At 41.6% G+C, this 18,755-nt stretch overlaps 2 protein-coding genes and 1 long non-coding RNA gene across 4 annotated transcripts in view; 1 reads left to right on the top strand and 2 right to left on the bottom strand.

The window, feature by feature from the left end:
- MCUB (mitochondrial calcium uniporter dominant negative subunit beta) overlaps positions 1 to 8,737 on the top strand; it is a 38,476-nt gene extending 29,739 nt beyond the window's left edge. Inside the window, exons 2-8 of the mRNA XM_051616799.1 lie at positions 831 to 909; positions 1,039 to 1,209; positions 4,568 to 4,672; positions 4,896 to 5,056; positions 5,865 to 6,068; positions 7,486 to 7,602; positions 8,535 to 8,737. Coding sequence (XP_051472759.1) covers positions 831 to 909; positions 1,039 to 1,209; positions 4,568 to 4,672; positions 4,896 to 5,056; positions 5,865 to 6,068; positions 7,486 to 7,602; positions 8,535 to 8,612 — 915 coding nt within the window. The 3' untranslated portion in view covers positions 8,613 to 8,737. The remainder of the gene's footprint in view (positions 1 to 830; positions 910 to 1,038; positions 1,210 to 4,567; positions 4,673 to 4,895; positions 5,057 to 5,864; positions 6,069 to 7,485; positions 7,603 to 8,534) is intronic.
- On the bottom strand, positions 406 to 8,539 carry LOC127383613 (uncharacterized). Its single transcript, XR_007889241.1, has 3 exons — positions 8,007 to 8,539; positions 1,002 to 1,160; positions 406 to 478 (listed from the first exon to the last, which is right to left on the bottom strand). It is a non-coding gene; the product is annotated as an uncharacterized LOC127383613 (long non-coding RNA).
- A 377-nt stretch (positions 8,738 to 9,114) lies between the features above and the next one.
- CASP6 (caspase 6) lies at positions 9,115 to 18,569 on the bottom strand. Of its 2 annotated transcripts, none has more exons than XM_051616800.1 (8): positions 18,441 to 18,569; positions 16,719 to 16,760; positions 16,107 to 16,149; positions 13,798 to 13,944; positions 13,347 to 13,423; positions 12,743 to 12,918; positions 11,182 to 11,338; positions 9,115 to 10,559 (listed from the first exon to the last, which is right to left on the bottom strand). In XM_051616800.1, exons 1-8 carry the CDS (start codon positions 18,508 to 18,510, stop codon positions 10,321 to 10,323), a joined length of 951 nt encoding a protein of 316 aa, XP_051472760.1. In that variant the 5' UTR covers positions 18,511 to 18,569; the 3' UTR covers positions 9,115 to 10,320. The 2 variants fall into 2 exon arrangements, with proteins under 2 accessions (XP_051472760.1, XP_051472761.1); XM_051616801.1 differs by lacking the exon at positions 18,441 to 18,569 and adding an exon at positions 18,134 to 18,177.
- Between the last annotated feature and the right edge of the window lie 186 nt (positions 18,570 to 18,755).

Here is an 18,755-nt window from a genome sequence, read left to right as displayed (position 1 = left end):
GTGGGCTTGGGAGCATGACCATGCAGGTTCAAAAACCTGTTGTCAGCACAGTCCCATGGCACAAGGGACCTGCATCTGGGTGCACCTCGTTCAGTGTAGTACCAGCAGCTGGTGGTGCTGTTGGTTGCAGCGGCACCATCTCAATTGCAGTTGAAACAACCAGTTGAAGTTTAAAAATAAAGAAATAAAATATCTTCCATACTTTGGCAAGTCATGTTATTATTGTTGTCTTTTAACACCATGAATGTCAAGAGTTAACTTTTGGTATAGGATACATCGTTATGAAACAAAGGGGAGTGACCTCAGTCTGCATTGGCTTTTATTTTATTTGAGATTACGAAGAGTGCCGTTCTGTTTATGATTCAGCAATAAAAGACTTCACTGAAACCCTGCACACAGATTTAAGGGACACTGTGGACTCTGAACTGCAGCAGAACTTCTGCCTTTGGGCACCACGATGCCAAGATCTTTCAAGTGGCTGTTTCAGGGGCAGACAAGAGGGTTTAATGTAGGAGTTGCTTGAAGCATTTCAGAAACACAGCATTTTTTCTCCTTTCCTTCCCCTTTCCCTTTTTCCCTATTTACACCATGCTAGGCAAAAAGTTAAAGTATAGGCAGTACTTTAGTACCCCCTTGGCCACACTTAGCTTTCTATAAGCATGGTTCTGTCTTTTAAATAGAAATTGGTAAGCAAGAGGGTTTCTTTCAGAAGAACACGTCTGCTATCAGGTCGCCCAGAAGCAGATCACCCCCAGGGGCTGTGTGCTGCCTTTGATCAGATCAGCCTTGCACCCCTGCCTTCCTAACGGGGTCCCTGTGTCACCCTGCAGGTGCTGCGGAGCGGCCCGGCCGGGGCGCGGCGGGGCCCGGGGGGAGCAGCGCCTCACAGCACGCTGCGGCCATCTGACGGTGAGTTGCCTGGCTGGGATCCCCTTCCCACCACTGCCAACAAGCTTTGTGTTTGTCTTAAAAAACAGCTTTTAAATTAAAACACAACTTACGACTTTTTCATGGAGTTTTCTTTTTTTCCTCGCCCAGAAGTAACTATTAATTACAGACATGGTCTTCCTGTGATAACTCTCACGCTGCCCTCAAGAAGCGAACGCTGTCGGTTCACTGTTAAGCCAATGGTGACCACCGTAGGGGCATTCCTGCAGGACCTGCAGAGAGAAGACAAAGGAATTCACAGAGCGCAAGTCTTTGCAACAGGTATCTTATATTTGTCCTTCCTCAAAAGTAATACATTCCTTTTCAAATGCAATGTACTTCTCTCCTGACACATGGACTCGGTCCATCCATCAGGTTCAGCATTGTTGCTATTGGGGTAGCTCTTGAATGCTTCTGGGATTTATTGGTGTTTTAATATCTTGAGTCCTCTTGGGAAGGCTGATTAAAAATTCAGAATTCAACACATTACTGTAGCCTCCCCTATATCCAGTAGCATCCTCTCTTTTACAGGTTGCTCTCTTTTGTAATGCTGGCCTTAGCTAAGTGTCTGTCTTTTGGCTTCCTCGATGTATTTTTCCTTCCTTGCTGTCCATAATCGTTCTTAAAGACAGCCAGTCAGGCTCTTGAATGTGATGTCTTCCAGTTTCTCTGTGTTACCCAGAGCTGGAAGAATCTGTTTGCCTTAATACAAGCTTGAACTTATAGGGAAAACTTAATAATAGCTAAGCAAACAGATAACGTGTGCAATGATAAAAGACAGCTTTTTTATACTTTTGGGAGGTTTCAGTCATCAGCTAGAGTACAGTACTTGGGAGCCCTTAGTTGGAAAGGAAAAAGGTGTACTGGTATGTTAACATTGACGTGGTCTTTATCCTTGTAGCATACTGTTTGTCCCATTGTCCTATGTCTTCAGGGAATTTTCTCAACAATTTTCTTAGGGACTTCTTGTGTACACAAGAACTTTGGCACTGGGTTTTGTCTTTTGCTTTTTTTTTTTTAATGATGTGTCTGCTAGGCAGCAAAGGTAGAAAATTCTCTTGAAAAAAGATAGTTTAATAAGAGACTCATGTCTTCGGTAGCCACTGTAACAAATGGTCATTGTCAGCAACTGGTCTTCCCCTTAGCATGGAAGTTTTCACTAAAAAGGATTTATTCCTGGGGTGAGGCAAGGCTAGCCAAGAACATACGCAGCTAACAGTTAATATCCAAGTACTGCTCTCTCTGCAGATACATCCATGAGACAGGTTTTTGTGATTCACTGCTGAATCCTGTCCTTCTGTGGTGGGTCAGTAAAAGCTAACTATCAGTTCTGCTTCAGTGCAAACATCAGTCACTTGTGAAGCATAAGGTAATTTTTGCAAAAAACATACAAATCTGGCATTTTTGGCATGGAAGGGCAGCAGGTGCCGAAGTGGAAAGGAGTTTGAGCTGTTTTCACCTCCTCTCATCTAACACACACACCACATCCCGCCTCCCTGGCTTAGGGACAGAAACGTCTACTTTGATAAAAACAATGACATAAGCAGATCTCTGCTTTGTATTTTTCAAGTGATGGGCAATTGTAATGTTAGAAAACAGCTTCGATGTTTAATTTATTAGGAAACTGATACTATAAAGAGAAACTATCAGTCAAGTACCAAGAGTTGAATTTAAACATTATTATTAAAGAAAAATTATGAAGCCTTGATTGGGTGCAGACATTTCTTTTGTGTCATTTAGCCATTAAATGAAACCCAGCTTTAATTGAAAGTATTAATGCTGTGTATGATAACTCACTTTCATTTTCTGTGGATTCAGTTTTGGTCCTGCAAAACTCCTGTAGACAAAAAAATGGCCCTTTGTCCACATTTCAACACTGTGCTTAGGTACAGGAAGAAGAGTAGATTTTTGCTAAAAGCCTAGATTTTCTAAAATAAAGCACTTCCCTTCCCCCCCAGCTCTTCTGCTTTTCAGTTAATAAAAGGTTGGACAGGTTAATAAATCGGTGGTGTATCACATGAAGAACAAAGTGCCTGTCTGGCACTTCTTTGTGCAGCATCTTTTGCTTAAATAATAAATGTCACCTTAATAATTTACATGCAAATGAACTTGGATGTTCTAATACACTGTTAAAAGAAAAAACAAAAGGCAAGAAAAAAAATGAATGCGTGGATGGGCACATTAAAATCTTAGATTTTGGACTGAAAGTGATAGCCTTCCAGGTTTGCTTTGCTGCCAACACAAAGTGGGCTGGGGAGCCAGCTGGTGCATTAGCTTACAGAGTTCAGTAGTCTCAGCCTTGGCAGTTGGGGCCCAAGAACAGAGTTCTGGTGAATATATAATTGCAGGTTGGGGTTGTCTGTGGTGCCTTTCCGCAGTGGGCACATGGGGACAGAGGAGCTGGGGCAGTAGCACTGTGACAAATATTTACAAACAAAAATCTTGATATTTTGTAGCTTGATCATTATTCATTTCAGGAATATAACTGCTGTTCTCTGCCACTGCCCACCCCTTGGCAGGGGAAGGTGCCCTTTTTATGTATAGGAAATGAAGACCAGGTCAAGCAGATATTGTAGAGTAGCCACTCTGTGGCTTCTGTGCCCCCCATGCTACAGTGATGTGTCCACTAGCAGTGGTGTGTGGCTCTGGGGACTCTTGGGCCACCTGAACCCCCTGGGGAGGCTGCATTTACTGGGTGGCTCTGGGATGTGCTGGATTTGAGGCAGTGAAAGCTGTAGGGATCCACCATTACATGTTGCTACTAATGATTCCAGGAGCTCCTTTTTGGTGTGTTCAGCTCCCTGTGAGATATGTTGTGTTACTTTGCCTCCTAGCTGCAGTGAGGGGCAGTGGATGGTGAAATGAGGAGGCGATAGGAAAGCAGGCAGGCAGGAAGAGCAGTAATACACTGAAGAAAAGAGGTCATTTACAAACTTCAGGCACCGTTAAACAGGGAAACGAGAAGCAGAAATGGGACAAATCAGATCTTTTTACATTTCAGCAGAGGTTTTATGTGCCTTTCTGTATTGAATGCAAAATAGGAAGGGATTAACTTCTCATTTGGATCAAGTTTTTTTTCCTGTTGTTTGAGACATGGGAGATGTTGCCAGAGTAGTAATCTCGCAAGATCTGCTGTGTAGAGAACACCCTAAGAAGGCCTGCACTGTGCCCATGCTGTTGGATGAGAGCCTTTCCATATACTGAAGTTGTGGTCCATCTACCAGTGTCAAATCTTTTCTAAGCCCTAGGCAGACACAGATACTGCGTTTTGGGTTAAAGGTCTTTGGCAAAGAAATGTGGTAGAGAAGGAATATAAAGAAGGAACAAATATAAAAGCAGGATAAAATCTTCAACAACCAGCTTTCCTGATTGTGTGTCACAGTTTCCCCCTTGTCTCTCATTTTAAGTAATTGAAAATAAGTTACTTCATTTTCTCAGTGCTGGAGAAAGCATTCAGGCACACTCTGTATTGACATGTTCCTCCTTACTGTTCAGTTCTCAGTTACCAGACTTAACTGAAAGTATGGTTCCCTTTCAAACATGATTAATAAAGAACTCTAGCACTTTTCCAAAGGGATATCACCCAATGTTTAAGATTCCTTGTGATAAATGAGTTTGAACTGAAATCTTTCTTCTGCAGATGGTAGCAAGGTCTCTGATGCAACCTTGATGGAAGTCTTACTGATGAATGACTTTAAACTTGCTATCAACAACACAGCATACAGTGTGTCACCTCCTGTAAAAGGTAAGAGCAATGCTTAATAACCAATTATTTAACTTCATCTAGTGAAAGGCATTGCAAGTCTCAAAAAACTGGATCAGTCTGGAGAAAGGAATTTCTCGGTTTTTTGGGTTTTTTTGTTTTTTTTTACCATTGGATGGTCCTGCTTTTTGTGGTTGGAGGTGGCGAGAGAATAAAGAAGGATAGATTCTTGAAATGTTTCATATGGCAAACATTTTCTTTTCAGATAACCTGAGTAGTGAGCATGCTACTGAAATGGAAGATATTAAATCCTTGGTTCACAGACTGTTTGTGGCTCTACATTTAGAAGATCACCAGATCAGGAAAGAGAGAGAATTGCTACAGAAACTAGACCATCTGAAAGGAGAGCTGCTGCCTCTTGAACAGGTTGGAAAGTGGGGTTACTTTTTTTTTTAACTCAAAGCATTTCCTTTCATCAAAGTAAGTCCTGTGATTAAAAAAAAAACCAACCAAACCAAACAAAAACCAGCATCAATCGTTAGGGTGTGTTTATTTGTTATGCAAACAAGGGTCAATTCATATATAATTCAAACTATTTTCAGTTCAGTCCTTTACCCTCCTGGCTAGAAGCCACAATCCCTGGAGAAAGCTGTCATGAACAAGCCTCAGCATGGCTAGCATTGGGATTGAAAGTCCTCTTAGTCACCCATTGCCCTACGAATTCTGAATCCCCATTATAGAAAAAAGAATAGTGAGGTAGAAATCATCTGTGGCTTATGCTAGGATTTTCTGTATCACCATGGCAGCAAGGCAAATTGTTTGGACAAATGGTTGCTATAATCCAAGAAGGGAAGGTGTGGATCTGTGGCAGGAGGAAGCCAGAAAGAGACTGTTGTACAAAGTGGACAAACTTTTGCTTGGCTTCACCTGCTTTGTGAGGACTAGTCTCTGTGTTAACCATTGCTGCCTTGAATGGTAAATAGAAATCCAGTAGACATAAATTGCTAGTAGTGTGAAGTGGAGATTAAAAGCAGTGTTTCTTGGTGTGCAACAGCCAGAAGATCTGGTTGCACTTGGATTTCAGTTTTCTTTCTTAGTAGAGTAAGTCAGCAAGAGGATTTAGTAAAAGATCCTGAAAAAGGATCTAGCCCAGCAGGAGAAAACATATTTGAGGAGCCACTCATCAGTTGCACTCATGTTTGCTTGAACAGGTTTCTGTATTTCTTTTCTTTAGATGAAAGCCAGAATTGCAGACAATGCAGGTGCAAAGACCTCCAGGCTTCTATGGGTTGGCTTAGCTCTGATGTCAACACAAGGGGGAGCGTTGGCATGGCTCACGTGGTGGGTCTACTCATGGGACATCATGGAGCCAGTCACATACTTCATCACTTACGGGAGTGCCATGGCTTTCTACGCCTACTTTGTTCTCACTAAACAGGTTAAGTACTTGTTTTGTAAATGTCTGGAGTATTGCAGAGGAGAAAAACTGACTCTAAAAATCACAATGTTTGGACTCTGATGAAAGTATAATTCAGTAAGTAGCCTTGCTATCACATAGGGACTTCTTTTGATTCCTCATGGGGCTGGATATGAACATTGCATTATGCAAAGTCAAGTCAGGTACTGTTACACTTGAACTGCAGACCACCTGTTGAGCAGAACTACTGTCTGTAAGATTTCATAACCTAGGGAATGAAAAGTGGGCAAAGAAGTCTCTCCTTTTATTTTAAATTTTTGTAGATCACTTTGGATAGTAAAGGGTGCCTTGCTCATCGCTGTAAAGGGAGAACAGCTAGTAGTGCTGGGCCAGTTTGTGCACTGCCTTACAGCAGGACAGGAAGCAAATCACTGAACGGAAGCTTTTATTTGCTGGAGTTGGCACATAAATGGTGCAGGATGCCAAAGGGTTTGGAAATCTGTCAGTTGTATTATTGATATGTACGCAATCTAGTGCCCGAAAAAAAGTTAATGCTTTGTTCTTAATAATCTGACTGCTTTTCCTTGGCTTTGAGTAAATCTGGGATAGCTGAAATGGGGCAGGAAACAGGGTTTGGAAGAAAAAATTTTGCTGAGTAATGAAAAAAACAGATCTTAACTGAGCTGCACAATGCAGACTTGTCCTGAAATCCTCTAAGACTTTGAGGAATGTTTCTTTTTCCAGTTCTAGCTCTGTACTTCACTCCCAAAGTGAACATCGCCATGTTGAACTTATGTGATGCAAAACTTTTTGTTAGGGAGGTATGTGGAAGAGTAACCAACACTTCCTTCCATAATACCAAAGGATCTGCAGACACCTGAGATGTCAGGTTCTTTTAGTGGAAAAGGGAGATGTGTCTGTTTTATGAACAGCTGGCTCTGGATGTGAGTTTTACTCCTCACTGATATTTAAGATCCTCACTGATACTTAAGAAGAGTGAAGGAAGGCATTCCTGCTTTTTGTACATGAGTAGATCCAGAGGTTACTACTTGAGTTTTTGACCAGCTGCTGGCACCATTGCTTCAGACTTTCAAATAAAGTCTTTGAGAAATAGTAGCTGAACTTCCTCTGACTCACTTGGAAATAGTGTCTGTTGATGCAGACAGCTTCAGTTGTGAAGACTGTGTATGTCTTTACTCTGATTGAAAATTCCTTTAGACACAATAGAAATTATTCTTACCATATGTCTGAAAGACAGTTATGACCTGTAAGGGCATATGCAGCCTCTTAACAGAACATGTGTTTGTGTTGTCGAACTAGGTAAAATCTTCCAGAAACAGGCTGAATTTCTATTCAAAACTCCTTTGTGCAGATAATCTCCAGACCTCTATGCAGTTTTCTTGCTAACCTCAAATATGTGCCCTGCTTTCTTCACCAGGACTACATTTACACTGATGCTCAAGACAGGCAGTTCCTCCACTACTTCTATCGGAAAGCCAAAAAGCAGCATTTTGATGTGGAACGATATAACAAGCTCAAGGAAGACCTAGCAGAGGTATGTAAATACAGTCCTTAAGTAATGAGGTAGCCTCTGGGTCAAGACTTCTTCAGTAAACTCTAAGCTAACAGATAACTGACCTCCAGGTTCGTTACTTACATTCAAAACAGTGTATTGCTTATCAGCCAGTCTGAGCTGTTTAAGCCAATCATGTGATGTTTGCCACTGACATATCAAGTACTTCATTAAGTTGTCAGAAAGGAACATCTTCAAGAATTTAATTTAAAACAAATAAGCCAGTTTATCAGTCCTACACATCCATTTTTTGCATACTCTTAACATGCTGTATATTTGACCATTTTAATAGAAAAGCTGCATTGCTTTTGGAGACTTATGTTGTCTTGCAGAGTTCAGTATTTGCCCTCTTAATCCTATTCCTTAAGTAAAAAGCTTAGACTTACAGAATATGGATGACTGGATGGAAAAGGTGGTTGTGTGCATGCCTAGAAGAAAGTTTGTGGTCTTCATGAAAAGGTGTAACTGATCTCTCACTCCTCATTCTTCTTCCCCATTCCATCTCTCCAGACCTGTGTTCAATATCACATAAAAGAAAATTGAAACTACCCCTAATTTTAGCTCAAGACCTGTGGTTCAGGGTATCATTTAATGAGCCACATTTGACAGAAGGCTAGAAAGTAAATGCTTTTTCAGTAGTCTGTGAGTATTAATTTTGTAACTGTAATTTCAGGAAAATAATACTATGAGGTGTGATTGAGTGGATGGGTGGGCAGGGTGCATCCTTCTCTCTGGAGACTGGCTGAATGCCCTGAGCAGTTCTGTAGACGTTCAGCATCCTCCATTTGATTAGTTTAGTTTCTTTTGTAAGACCAATGTCTTCTGAGAAAGAAAAGCTACTTGGATGTGTGAAAGAGGAGGAGAAAACAGAGGGCTGCAGGAGGATCAACCCTTACTCTTTCTTACACTGGCAGGCAGAAGAATCCCTGAGGCGTCTGCGCCAACCTCTGCACCTGAGGCTTCCAATCCAGGAAATCAATGACAAGGGCTGACGTTGGTTTTGTATATATTAGAATTACCCTTTGAAAGCCAATATGAACATTTAGTTACACTATAGAAACTGGATATTTTTGACCACTATAGTTTTGAAAGTTGCAATAAATATCTATAAAAAGTATTTGGTCACTTGATGGTTTGTTGTTGTTTTTTTAATATTATAAAGGGAGCTGCTGAAGAAGGAGAGTTCTTCAATATATTTCTCAGATCTCATGAGTAAAATGAAGGCATTCTGCCTGCTGGTAAAATGACAGGGATATTTTACAGAACAATGGCTTGTCTTTTTAGTACCATTTACTGTAGCACAGAAGTAGCTCACAGAGTAATTAATTTCTGTATTATTAATGATTTTTTTTCCTGAAATTACTTTCCTATTCTCTTGCTCTGTTCGTTGACTCTGTTGGTGTAACACCATTGGTAGAGGCTAGACTTGCACACAAAGTAAGATTTTTAGCAAATATTGCTGGAAATACATCAAATTTCTTTACTATAAAATCATTTGTTTCACTGTTGCATTTTATTGAAAGAATTTATGAAAACATTCAAACATACATGATTTATACAAAGTTTAAAAGTAGACATAGTAAGGTTTAATATCTATGTCTCAGAACATAGAATATGGAAAAATTTAACTAAAGTAGAGCCAGTAAATCAATTAGTTTATAACCATGAAAGTGGATTAAGACACTTTTCTCAGCCTGAGTTCTCCATTGTCCCCCAGAGTTAAGCATAGGTACCAATAATGTAAAAAATAAAAGAAAGATTTGCTTCTAGTCAGTATCATTGAAATTACTGATGCTGCAAAAGTAACAGTCCTATGGTGCAATGTCCTGTAGTGGCAAATGCACTATCACTTTTATGTACACAGTGGCAGAGTATGGCTGATCTCTGGGGCCAAGGGGAGGAAGAGGGTGATCCCAACACCAAAGTTTGAAGATTTGCATATGTTGTATTTTGCAGAGCTGCCTAGAGATGTCCTAGAGAGCTCTACGTGAGTCTGGACATTATTTTCTTTATCCTCAAAGATGTGTACTAGGCAAGCTTACCCCAAACCCCACTGAGCAAGCTGTACATGGTCTCATTTCACTACTGCTTTTCTCCTGAGAATGCAAAGCACCAGCAAGCTTTAATTGTGCCCCAAATGTAAATGGTGTGCAAGCAAAAATAAACCCTTTGTCTATATTAACACTACTTAAGGAACTAAGTTCCTTTTTAGTGTTGACAACATGTAAAAAAAAAGTCAAAAAAAGCTAAAAATCCACAAAAATAGGAAGGTGGACGCTGCTGTCCACAGATTAAAAAAAGCTGCCCTACAAATATAGCACCTGTAAACTGTGCTTGTGGAGCAGGAAAAGCTCATCTAATGCAACATTTGAAATGTTTTGGAAATAGTAAAATGTGCCATAGTTAGATGGCAATCAAGCAAAAACCTTAAAAAGTAATTTAGAATACCAATTTCCATAAAATATAAGCACCTCTTCACAATTTTGTACCAGTCAACTTTTCCCAAATTCCCTGAGATGAAGAGAACTGTAATATTAGCTTTTAAATTGCTTGAAGATTTTATAAACTGTTACATATACAAACTACAACGTTTGATCCCAGATTTTTTGCAGTTTTGTAGAATATTAGTCTCCTGAACTAAGATGGTGTGGTTTTCACTTCTGCGGTATTAGGTTATGGTTGTCATTGTGAAATAATGATCTACTTAGATTTTGGATGAAAATACAATTTTTTAGTTAACATGGAGGCAAAACAGGGAATCTGTTTCTTTCCTATAGCATTAATGTCTCTGCACATATCCACTTTGCGATGAGATACTTTCCTGTTAACGACAGTAAGAAGTTCTGTGAACTCCAAGGAAGAGCCGTGCTTCCTAAGTGCCTCACACAAATCTTGAATGTACCAGGAGCCATTCACAGTTTCACGATGAGAAAAGTAACCTATTGTAGAAAGAGAACATAACATTTTATCCCAGTATAAGTAGCGATACCACTTGAAAAATATGAGAGTTACTGCCTGGTAGCTGCATCTGTAAGGGACTACTAATAAGTGTAAATATAACTTTGGCGATTATGTAATTTCACTGGAAATCGCAGATGGAAAACAGCTTTTAGATCACTTAGAGTGCTCAGCCAAGAGGAGTGTGGTTCAGGGACTGGCAGCTTATGGGCTTGTATCTGCATGTTACCAGAGAGCAGATGGAACTGAGGACAAGATACATGGAGGACAGCCATATAGTACAAGGAAACGTATAGACCACCAGAAACCTACAGTACTGGAAAACAAGGGAATGGTTGCTGTCAGCAGACAGCTCAGCAGCAAGCTTATGATGAGAATGTTTGTCCTTGGCAAATTAACTGCAAACTTGGTGGTTTATTTTCACTTTTTCCTTAATGTGAGGCTGTTTCCCAGGAGAGATGTCACTTGCCAGACACGCAAAACAGATGACTTGGAACTGTAGTCATTATTTTCACTTCAAAATTAAGAAGTGTTCAAGCTTGTTAGAGATTAGTATTTTTTTAGATTTGTATTAGACATCAGATGTAAAATGTTAGAACTCACCTTGTGCCACAGAGTAGCACATGATAAAGTCTGCACCAGCAGGCAGGGTATAGACACCAGCTGCATCCACTTCAGTCTCATTGACAGTGGGTTCATCGGTACCATCTGTTGAATCCTGAGCAATAACCGGATTGTCATGTTTATCACCTCGACAGGCCTGTTGGTGAGAACTATTGTTATGCTTTCACCTTGGCCAAGCTTACCTGTGCTCATGATACTTCTGACAATAACCTGAGGGGACTTCTGATCAGTAAGGTATTCCGCACTACCATGAGTCTGGATTCCTAAAAACCCATTTACTTATCTATCAGTTAAAATACTGGTGATGAAGTCCATTGAAAACTCTGAGATGATCACAGAACACTGAGATTGGAAGAGACCTCTTGAGATTACCTAGTTCAACCCCCCCTGGCTCAGGCAGGGTTAGCTTGGGCAGGTTGTCCAGGACTACATCTAGTCAGCTTTTGAGCATCTTCATAGATAGAGACTCCCCAACCCCTCTGGATGACCTCTTCCAGTGTCTGACCACCCTCACAATAAAAAAGTGCTTTCCTGTGTTGAGATGGAATTTAATATGTTTTAATTTGTGCCAGTTACCTCTTGTCCTCTCACTGGGCACCACTGAAAAAAGCCTGGCACCCTCTTCTTTATTCCCTCCCACCATTTGTAAATAACATTGATGAGATTCCCCTGAGCCATCTCCTTCAAGCTGAACAGTCCCAGCTCTTTCAGCCTCTCCTCATATGAGAGATGCTCCAGTCCCTTAATCATTTTTGTGGCCCTTTGCATGACTCATTACTGTAAGTCCATATCTTTCTTGTACTGGGGAACCCAGAACTGGACACAGCAGGACAGATGCAGCTTCACCAGGGAAGAATCACCTCCCTTGGACACGGTGGCAAGGCAGAATTGAATAAATGCTCTGAAGCACAGGCATCATTGCATGCTGTAACAAGTATTTCTGAGACAATAAAACCTTACATTTAACTTCTACAGAGATACCAAGTATTGGTTATGGGCAGAAGAGAAACAAAACAAACAAAAAAAACACCAAACAAACCACCACCAACAACATAACCAACCAACAAATCCCACAAAAAGAAAGTCCTGTAAGGATCAAGTAAAGTGACCTCCCTGGAAGGAAACAGTGAAGATAAGGAGGCTTGATAGCCTTCTACAGCCTAACCTCGGGCTGGGAGGGGTTAACTGAGCTGAGACTGTACACAGCTTTCTCAGAAAAATGCTACTGTCTTCTTTACCATTAAATATACACTGACAGTCAATCTGACATGGCCATAATTTAGATTACTCTTAATAAAATTACATCCTATTAAATCCAGCTGGAATCATAATACTAACACTTGTGTACATAAAGGTTATTTTCAAAAAAGAGAAGAATCTTCATCTTAAATGCCTTTAGTGAACAGTTTTCAACACCTTCTCTCCTAAAGATGCAAAAAATTTCCTTTGTGGAAAGACTTTATCAGGAAAACTGACTTCTGTATTACAAGAAGACACAGGTTAGTGTTAACACCACTGAATTCAGAAACAGACATCTTACCTGGATGATAAAGATCTTCGGTTTTCCTACCAGACTCTGGCACTTGTCTCCCCTGAACATGTCTGTGATTGCCTCAATTTTGATTTGGGCGTCATATGCATAAACATGATCATTCTCGCCGTGACTCAGGAACACACAAACAAAGCAGTCAGCATTACTGTGGTCATCCTTAGAGGCTGAAAAAGTGACATTGTTTTTAGATGAATAAACAGTGACCTTCAGGTTTAAAAAACCCTGTATGTTTGTATAGTTATCATTTAGTCTCTGATCAGTCCTTTTTCCAAGGAACCCTATTTTCAGATAGCCTAACACTGCAGACATTGGAAGGTTCGACATGGCCAAAGATAAGGGCCATAACAAGTAAAAAGAAGAATGTTACTAACTTCTCCCAGCTGCAGGTACTTGCTTTCAGCTCTTTGCAACTTCATTAGTTCTCTCCACCAAAAAAAAATCACTTACATGGCAACAATCTTGTCAAACCCTTAAGTCCTTCTAATGTTAAACAGCTCCCTTGTACACAAGGAGAGTTTTAAGTTAGATGAACAGAGAGAATGGAAGAAAAGATAAATACATGGTTAGACATAACCAATATATAGTCTCCTACCTTCATAAATTTTCTGCAGTACATCTTCTGCTTTTAGATCATCAAAGTGTCTGACTTCAAATCCAAGGTCTGTCAAACTATTGTTTAAACACATCAGTATTAGTAAAAATCTTGCTCAAATTGTATGTCAGTTGATAATGATTCAGTTACTTTCCCTATGAGAAAATGAATGCTCATGTTTAGGCATTATTTCTGAAAAAGAAAACAACCAACTACTAAAGTTGATGATTTTTAACTCAAACCAGTGTCAAGTGTGCCAGCAGTTTCTGTGATTTAAAGGAATGTGCCTTGAAGCTTTTCTATTATGGCTTTCTTTGCCAAGGTTACATAGGTGTTTGTCTGCAAAATCTCTCGTTCTATACTTAGATGTAATATTTAGATGACTTCCTATTTGACCATGATCTCTGAAGTTTAGCTTTATAAGCTTTGGTAGAGAAACCAAGTTTCTTACCTGCGTTTCAGATTGTTTCTGTCTGCAAGAGTCCCACGTCTCTCTGGCAGCCTTAAATGCCAAAAGAAGTGCTCATGATTGAAGATTAATGCAATTCCTCTTCTTTGATGGTTCATTTTGTATTGCACTGCAGGATCAAGTGTTTGTCTGTTGCCAGAGATGGAAAACATTCTCCATAAATGAGTTACAGACTAATTGAATTCTCTTCCTGTATTTGGGCTGAGATTTTTGTAATTGATGAGACTTGGAGGATCCAGTTTCAGAAGACAAGACCTCAAAGTATGCAATATTTTAGAAAGAGCCTACATGACTGGGCCTTTTTGAAAAACTTGGGCATATTAAGCAATTCAGTAAAAACAAGTGTTGGGAATGTACTAGGCTCTATTAGGTAGGTTGAATGAACAGTTTCTCTACAATGTACTTGGATTTTCTCTTGTCAGGAGGTTGCCTTATTAGTAACACTGTAAGGCATGTAAGAGTCCACTTTAGACTCGGCTCCACTTGTCCATGTTATGTGTTCAGCTAAATACTATTTTGACATAATTGGATGGTGCACATGTACTTATATGGAATTGTAGCTGTCTGTGATTTGCTTCAAGTTCTTCTAACTGAAACAAATGCTGCATTGTAAGCAATGGACTCTAAACTGGTGACAAGGTGATATGCACAGTGTATCTTGCAAAAAGAAAACTGATGTGTGTTATTTACCATAGCAAAATGTAAGATATGACAGTGCAACTGTTAATCTAAGTTTTTAGCAGCCAGCCAACAAAATCCTAAAGCTGGATGAAACAAATGACTGACCCAGCTTCTAAGTAGAGTACTTCATCATGGCAACAAACATATGGAGTGCTTGTATGTTTGGAGCAGCATTAATCAATTTTATTGTTTTATGAGCAAAACACAACCTAGAAGTCTCTGATAGCACCCTATGGACTGTACACTTGGACCAAAAAGGTCATTTCCAAGTGCTGGCACGACTGTATTTCAGAAGACAAATTAGACACTCTTACTGCTTTTTATATCAGTATCAGAGGCATCAGAGCAGAAAATAGAAATTGAAACATTTCTGGCAGTAGCCCTGGCAATAGCCAAGGGCTGTTGGTTACAGGTACACAGAATGACAGTTCAGGGCATGCTGCCCTGGGACAGTCTCTAGTCAGAGCTGTCATTTTTGGCATGTTACTGTTTTTTTCCCCATTATGGAATATTCAGTTTTGGTGCAGTTGGTGGAAGAAGTTGCTTAGAATATTTGCCTGCAGTTGTTACTTAACAATTGCAGTTTCATCAGCAGAATGCTTTTGTTTCACTACAAAATTACTAATGTTATGCATAAACTATTCCTACTTCTCCACTTTATCATGAGCAGTCCCTTAAGAAAACATCTTTTTGTAACCTCTGAATAGGATACACAGATACCAAGAATTCAATCAGGGAATAGCATTCCAGGTGATTGTTCATAGTCTACAATGTTGGCTAGATAATAAATAAGAAAAGTTAAGTGAGGTGCTTTAACACAAAATCTTTATGGTTGGAAAAGACCTCTAAGATCTCAGTCCAACCATCAACCAATCACATTCTCTCCAACTTGAGTACTTAACATGACAAAATGCAAAGATGATACTTCAGCCCTGTAATTATGAATAATGTTTCACCTATACCAGTGTGCCAGAAGTTATTTGGATTTTGGCAATTAATATTTGATCCTTAAGGTCCCTTCCAACCTGGCATTCTATGATTCTATGACCTTCCTTAGGATTCAGCTAGACATAGACCTAGTTGGTATTTTGGACAGTTTGGTCTCTGGATCCTGTCAATGTCCATTAAAGGATGGTTTCCTAAATAGTTCTTCCTTTGCTCAGCTGTATTTGCTGAATAGGTGAGGCAAATGAATTTATCAGGCAGGTAGTTTCCCTTTTCCAGGGCTAGATGATGTTGTAAGGTGCAGTAGAAAAAATTCATGGGATCACTATCCCATGGTACCTTTACCCTCCTTCTAGAGGAATATATCCCTGTGCTACACTCTACCACATACTCTGCCCAGTTGTTCCTTAAATTGTGATGGTATTTTTCCAGCTGTCTCTGCACAGCACCTAACATACAAGGAGTCCACTCCCAAAAGTCCCTTCTGCGTGCCTTCATGATAAGAAGGGTGGTTCTACATCTGGTGTAGCTAAAACTAGAAAGGTGTTCTGTAAGTGGGTGGAGTTGAGTTGAATAATCCAGTCACATTCTTAACAATAATCAGGAAACTCTGAACTGACCTCAGTGCTATGGGCAGCTGTCTGTCATTGCCATCAGAACTTTACCTTATATCAAGAGCATCCACTTCTGTGATGTTCTCATTTCCACCTGTTAGAACAAAATGTGATTTATCCACTAGATAATTCATTAAAAATTAACTGTTTCAACTTGTGCATCCAGCCTTAAAGTTTAGCTGTTAACGTGAACCAAAAGCTTGTTCAACCATCAGGCAAGTAGGCATGCAGTTAAACAGCTTCATTAGCATTTGTCTGCACTCACAACTTTTGGAGGCTGTTCTTAAAAGTTCTAAGTCCCAACAGTCTGAATGTTAGGTGATCAAGATATGCATATTTTCTGTCTCTGTGTGTCTGTATCTGCACAGACATAGTCAGATGTCATGATTTTATGTAACTAACTAGCTGGCTGTATTTATTTAAACAGAGTATCTAACTCAATAGTTATAATTTTACATAATCTAAAATTACACTGGTGTTTCTTTTATTTCAGTAATGCTACTAATGCAAAGCTGAGCATTCTCTTTGAGGTTGGACACAGCATTTGAATCACAGCAGGTAGTATAACAGTATATATAGCTAACAATGATCAAGCAGACTCAAGATTTACACCTTTTCTTTTGCTAAACTACCACAATATGAAAACTAAGTACTTTACTGTACCTGTGGTGGCTAATGAAGGTCTGCTATCCAACTGGACATGGCCTGCAAATAGAAGATGGGTCACATATGTTTTACAAACTATTTTGTATATATATACACAACACTAGCTTTTCACATCTGTTTTTCTCATCCGATTAAAGCCTTTTGAAAAAAAATAAACCACCCCCCCCCCGAAAAACCAAAACCAAACAACCCTAACCTAGTTATATATTGATGGAGAAGAAAAACTTGTAGACATCAAGATCTGGCTTTGGAAGCTTTTATGTTGAACACCATAGCACAGGAGAGCAGGGGAATGGCCCAGAGGAGGTCACCTGCTTCTCAGTGTTACTGAGAATGGACATGTCAACTTCCCACTGCAAAATATCAATCATGCTTTCAGGTGTTGTCAAGTTATCACTAATAACCCAAACACACCCAAAAAAAGCTATTTCAGTGTGCTTCAAACATAACACACGCGTCTAATGATAGTGCTGAAAAATTAGTGTCAACAGAACACAGCAGCACCACCCGTGACTGTTGGTAAAAGGAGGCTTAAGAGTGCAGCTGCATGTTCCAATGTACACTGTTTCTGCTTGTGTACCTGAAACATGCATGATGCTTCAGCCTCAACTTAAGGGGGATGGGGGACATGCCACCCCCCAAACAAAACACAATAGAAGATAAAAACGTTGCAGTCATCAGACAGAAAATGCTGTCACATAGCCACATGTAGAACAGAATTCCTGGGCCAAAGGAAACTAGAGAAATATGGGTTCTTTTAATCTTGTTTTGTCTGTTCCCAGTCTTTAGCTTTTCATTGCCATTGTCATATTGCAGCTTCATTCAGGTAAATACTACTTAAATTATTATGGTTTATTAAAAGCTTTCTGCTTGTCTAACACAGGCCTGTTGTAAAAACCGACTGCTGTCAGTGGGACTGTCTTAAATCTCACAAAGCTGGATTGTTACAAAGGAATCAAAGATCAGGTATGCACTGGACTGCGCTGGGATCTGATAGCATCTTTGCCTTTGATACATTTTTATCTCAGCAAGTCTACCCTTTGGGCCCAAGGACAGGGCATTTAGAAAACACCAGTAACCAAATGACACACACAAAAATGTCTAAGGCCATTTCCAGGGACCAAACCCCAACAGTTCTGCTGCTCCTCTCTCACCTTTTCCTCCTGTTAAACACCACCGCTCCCCACGGGCACCCGAACCCTGGCTACCCACGGCGTTTCCCCCCTTTTTATGGGCCCGGCTGTCTTTCCCGTGTTGGCAAAGCCACCAGCCCCGTCCCGCTCCCCTGCCGGGCTGTCCCGGAGGCAGAGGCCGCGCTCCCCATCGTCAGCCCCGCAGCACCTCCCGCAGCTGCGGCGGGGGAACCGGCCGTCCCCTCGGCGGGCTGCGCGGCACTTTATCTGCAAACCTACTTCCGCCTGGCGTGCCGAGCTGCTCTCCCCGCCACCTTTACCCGCTCCCTTTCCTTCTCCGCGGGGAGGCGAAGGCCGCGCCCCGCACCACGGCCGGCAGCCGCCTCCGGGCAGCGCTGCCGCAGGCACGGCCCCCGCAGGCACGGCCCCCGCAGGCACGGCCAGGCCCCCTCTGCCGCGCCGGCTCTGCCCGAAGAGCCGCCGCGCTCCTGCAGCCCCGCACCTTCACCGGCGGCGGGCCAGGTGGGGGCCGCGACGTTTGGCTCCGGCCGGCGCCGGGCACCGGCCGCCCCCGCACCGCTGTTACCTGCCAGCCCGCTGGGCTCCCCCGCTGCCGCCGGCCTGCCCGCCGGCCGCCGCCGCGCCGAGCCCGACATGACGGCGGGCAGAGGCACCGGGACGCCGCGCAGGGCCGTGCGTGCGAGCCTGGCCCTCCCGCGGCCGGCCCGCCCCCTCCCCGGCCCGGCCCGGCCCAGGCAACCCCTGGGGGCAGGGCGTTTATCGCCCTTTCCTCCGGCTGCCGCCGCGGCCTCGGGAAGAAACGGGGCGGGAGGTGCGGGTAAGTGCTGCGGGGCCGTGAGGGCTGCGGGACCCGGTGGCCGAGGCGAGAGGTGGCGGCAGC

The sequence above is a fragment of the Apus apus genome, chromosome 4 (genome assembly GCF_020740795.1).
Source record: "Apus apus isolate bApuApu2 chromosome 4, bApuApu2.pri.cur, whole genome shotgun sequence".
NCBI classification, from domain to species: Eukaryota; Metazoa; Chordata; class Aves; order Apodiformes; family Apodidae; genus Apus; species Apus apus.
The sequence above is the reverse complement of the archived record's forward strand: the minus strand, read 5'-3'. Positions and strand labels throughout refer to the sequence as shown.